The 4,697-nt window shown below is 18.1% G+C and overlaps 1 protein-coding gene across 2 annotated transcripts; it reads right to left on the minus strand.

Annotated features, from left to right (window-relative positions):
• Positions 1-2,597: 2,597 nt before the first annotated feature.
• On the minus strand, positions 2,598-4,454 carry LOC122510299 (odorant receptor 67c-like). 2 transcript variants are annotated; one of them, XM_043624832.1, is made up of 4 exons: positions 4,125-4,454; positions 3,782-3,896; positions 3,321-3,476; positions 2,598-3,024 (listed from the first exon to the last, which is right to left on the minus strand). In XM_043624832.1, the coding sequence occupies exons 1-4, from the start codon at positions 4,445-4,447 to the stop codon at positions 2,974-2,976; spliced, it is 645 nt and encodes a 214-aa protein (XP_043480767.1). In that variant the 5' UTR covers positions 4,448-4,454; the 3' UTR covers positions 2,598-2,973. The 2 variants fall into 2 exon arrangements, with proteins under 2 accessions (XP_043480767.1, XP_043480766.1); XM_043624831.1 differs by having other exon boundaries at positions 2,601-3,024; positions 3,782-3,986.
• Between the last annotated feature and the right edge of the window lie 243 nt (positions 4,455-4,697).

The raw sequence follows: 4,697 nt of genomic DNA on the forward strand, positions 1-4,697 counted from the left end.
CTTTTAAGATAAAAGCTTCTGCTAGTTTTTGCGACTGCGCATTCGCCTTTACTCAGATAATAGCGCTAAAATTCAAATTTACAGTAACAATAATTGTTATAATATAAAATACTGATTTAATATAAATAATGAAAAAATTTGTCAATAATTAAATGTCTTTGGGAAATTTTATTAAATTTTTTTTGAAAATAATTGAATTCTTGCGAACGATTTATTACAATTTTTTAAAATAATGGAATTTCCAAGAAGAAATAATGTATTACTTTTAAAAAATAATTGAATTATTGAGATGAATATTGTTATTTATGAAAATAATTAAATTTTGAAAAGAATTTTATTAAAATACCTCAAAATAATTGAATTTTCGGAAATAATTTTATTATTTATCTTTAATAATTGAATTCTTTCGAAAAATTATTTGTGTAAATAATTATAGATTCTTAGAAATAATTTTTTTAAAATTAAAAAATTATAATTGAATTTTCTTCAAGAAAGTTTTTGAATAATTTTGAAAAAAATTAAATTCTTTCGAGGAAAATTTGTAAGAATTAAATTGAAAATAATTGAATTCCTCAGAAGAATTTTTTTCATTCAAAAAATTCTATTTAAAATAATTGAATTTTTCCGAAGAATTTTTAATACAATAATTTTCGAAAATAATTGAATTTTTTTTAAGAATTTTATTAAAAAATTTTTGCGAAAAATTTTATTGAAATTATATTTAAAAAATAATTTATAATTTCTTCGAAGAATTTTATTGAAACTTTAAAAAGTAATTAAAATTCTGCGAAGAATTCAATTCTTTATAAAAATAATTGAATTCTTGCCAAGATTTTTAATTATTTATGAAAATAATTGAATTTTTGAGAAAAATTGTATTAAAAAGTTTTTCAAAAATAATAATTAAATTGTTTCGAAGAATTTTTTTTTTTTAAATTATATTTAAAATAATAATTAAATTCTTGAAAATAAAATTTATCAAAATTTGAGGAAAATAATTTAATTATTTAGGAAAGTTTTATTTTAAAACTTTTAAAAATAATTTAATTTTTTTTCAAGAAATTGAATTGAATTAATTAAAAAATGTAAAAGAAGTAATTGAATTATTTCCAAGAATTTATTTTTGCGAAGAATTATATTAAAATTTTAGAAATCATTAGATTCTTTCAAAAAATTTTATGAAAAAATTTTTAAATACTTGATTTTTTGAAAATAATTGAATTCTTGCGAAAGATTTTATTAGAATTTTTTAAAATTAATGGAATTTTCAAGAAGAAATGTATTACTTTTAAAAATAATTGAATTATCGAGATGAATATTGTTATTTATAAAAATAATTGAATTTTGAGAAGAATTTTATTAAAATACCTCAAAATAATTGAATTTTCGTGATTAATTTTGTTATTTATCTTTAATAATTGAATTTTCGTGATTAATTTTGTTATTTATCTTTAATAATTGAATTTTTTCGAAAAATTATTTGTGTAAATAATTGAATTCTTATAGAAAAAATTTAATTAAAATTTAAAAAAAAATAATTAAATTACAGAGAAGAATTTTATTATTTTTAAAAATAATTGAACGTTTATTAGAATGTTTAAAAATAATTAATTGAAGTTCTGTGAAAAATTTTATTATTTTTGAAAGTAATTAAATTTTTCATATATGAATTTTATGAGCATTGTTATAAATAATTAATTTTTTTTGTCTATAAATATAATAAATATTAATGGAAATTTTATTTTAAATAATTGAATTCTTGTGGAAAACTTTATTTGTGAAAATAATTGGACTTTTTCGATTAATTAATTTAATAATAATATATAGTTTTAAAAATAATTGAAATTCTTCGATGAGTCTTTATTAATCATGAAAATCATTAAATTCTTATGCTTATAGAATTTAATCAAAAAATTTTTTAAAAAAAATTGTATTTTCATGAAAAATTTTATTATTAGTAAAAGTAATTTGAATTATTAAAAAAAAAAAATTGCATAACATTTTCTAAAATAATTGATTTTTTCGAAATTTTTTTTTTGAAAATTAACGAATTAAAAGTAGTGGAAATTCTCTAAAAAAAATATTATTTATATTCTTTGTTCAAAAAATTGAATATATAATAATTTTTTTACCTTCTCTATTCTTCAAAATAATTAAAATTTTCGTACTGAAGATTATTTTTTATTTTTTCTGTAACAAATAACAATTTTTGGGAAATTCAATTTTCCTTGTACAAGAAAGTTTAATTATTATCAATTTTGAAAATCTGATGTCAAATTTGAAATTAATATTAAAATTTTTGTTAAAGTTTTTTTTTATCTGTAAACTTTTAAAATAATTTCATTATTTGTGAAATGTAATTGAATTCTTGCCAAGAAATTTTTGATGATAATTAAATTTTTTGAGGAATTTATTTAAAAATTGTATTAAAAATAATTGAAATCCTATGAAAAATTGTATTATTTCTATGAAAATAAATAATTGAAAGCATGGGAAAAATTTTATTATTTTTGTAAAAATATATGAATTCTTAGGAAGGATTTTATTAAAAAATTTTGTGAATAGTTTAATAATTTAATTTAATTTAATTTTATTTCTCCATTGTACACTTTACATAAGTTTTACAATATACTTTCCCGCAATACTTAAATTTAAAATATCTTATAAATAGTAGTATTAATTCTCTATACATTTAAATCACATCAGTTAGATTGAACTTCATTTAACAAATTTATTATAAATTTAACAATTTATTAGTACTAGTATAAGAATAAGATACGACTTTGTTGAAAGGAGAAATTAAAATAAAAATATGTGACGAATGAAAGATATAATATTCTAAGAAAATTATCGGTACACTTTACATAATTTTTACTCAAAAAAATTATTTATTTATTATTATTATTAATATATATCTATATATATATATATATATATCTATTATATTTCGATTTATTTTCAGCCATTCTTTATCTATGAACTATTCTTCAATAAATTATATGTCGAATAGGATGCTTTTAATATCTGAAATTAAAAGAATTATATCAAAAATTTGTAAAAATATATTACAAAATTATTATTTTTACAGAAAAAATCAATTAAAAAAATGAAAAATTAATATATAAAAATATATCTTTTATATACTTATTTAAATTAAATTTATTTAATTAATTTATTTATCGTTTGACAGAAGTTATTAATAATTTTATTATTTTCAAAAAAATATTAATATTCACATAATATTCACAAATACGAATTGAATTTTTTTTCTATCAAATTAAATTGAAGCAAAAATTAATTGACAAAAAATTGATACACACTTTCATGAAAGTTTCTAATGACATGACGATAATAGAAGCAGCAGACAATTTTATTGGTTGTACAGTTCGCATCATTAAAATAATCAAGCTTTTCTTTGTTCTTATTGTTAATGAATTCCAATTTAGAAAATATGCTGCTGTCCCAATTTCCGTACTCTAAACACAAAATAAAATTTTTTTTTATTAATTAGGAGGGGAAAATTTGTCATTTTTTCTCCTTTTTTATAATGATCCTAAAGTTCTGAACGTTCAAATGAACAAAATTTATTTATTTTCTTCTTTAATTTAAATATTTATTACAATAATTTTTTGTCGATATAAAATAAATGAAATATAAAGTTTCTAAGTGTGAAATTTAAGTTTTTAATTTTTATTGCAAACAATAAATTATAAAAACATTTCTAATAAAAAGTGTTTCGTTCATTTGAACGTTCAAAACTTGTGGATCATTTTTTATATACCTTTTCAGTGATTTGTTGACCAAAATAACAGTAGATAAAAATTTGTATTGTATATGAATTTGCGCAAAATATCATTAACCAACTGTGATGACTATTTAAATTCATATTCGATAAGCTAAAAATAATTGTACAAAGACTTATCGTTGAGGCGAAAAATTGCATAAAAATCGAAATTCCAAATTGTTTATTTACATTGTCGCCGATACTGTAAAAAATATTTTCTTTTTTCCTTTTTTTGTTTTTCTATTTACTTCTTTGTATAAAAAATATTATATTATATAGAAAAAAGGCTTAAATTGTTCAGTGTTTCACAAATAAATAAATAAATTATATAATAACTTACGCAAGCAAATGAAGATGCTTTTTTAAACATTGCTTCAAAATTTCAAGTTCCTGATTGTATTTCACTTCATTAATATTTTCGGGTATTTTCGAAAGTAAATTCAAACGGTACATCACTATTTCCAAATGACCGCACAATTGTAATAAAACTGCTATTGCCAATGTTTCAAGTGCCACGTTAACTTTCACAATCAATAATAAACTAATTCCTTCATGTAAATATTGTAAACAGAATACGACATCAGATTCAAGAGAAAATGGTGTCCATGCTGGATATGGTAATGTTCTAGTTGATTTTGATGCAAATGGTGCTATAATGATCATTGTTGCAGTCATACATACTGCCACAAAAAAACACAAAGAATACTTCCTATAATTTACGAAAATAATTCAATTTAATCTCAAAACAAACTTTTTTTTTATAATATTGATACAATTAATTTTTATACCGAAAATTTGATTTTAAATTTAATCAGCATTAATTCAATAAAATAAGTAAAATAAATAAAATAACTAAACTCAATACATTATAATAATCGTAAGTTTCCTTCCCGTTAGCAAATTATCTGCATTC

This window comes from Leptopilina heterotoma, unplaced genomic scaffold (genome assembly GCF_015476425.1).
Source record: "Leptopilina heterotoma isolate Lh14 unplaced genomic scaffold, ASM1547642v1 Lhet_68, whole genome shotgun sequence".
In the NCBI taxonomy this organism is placed as follows: domain Eukaryota; kingdom Metazoa; phylum Arthropoda; class Insecta; order Hymenoptera; family Figitidae; genus Leptopilina; species Leptopilina heterotoma.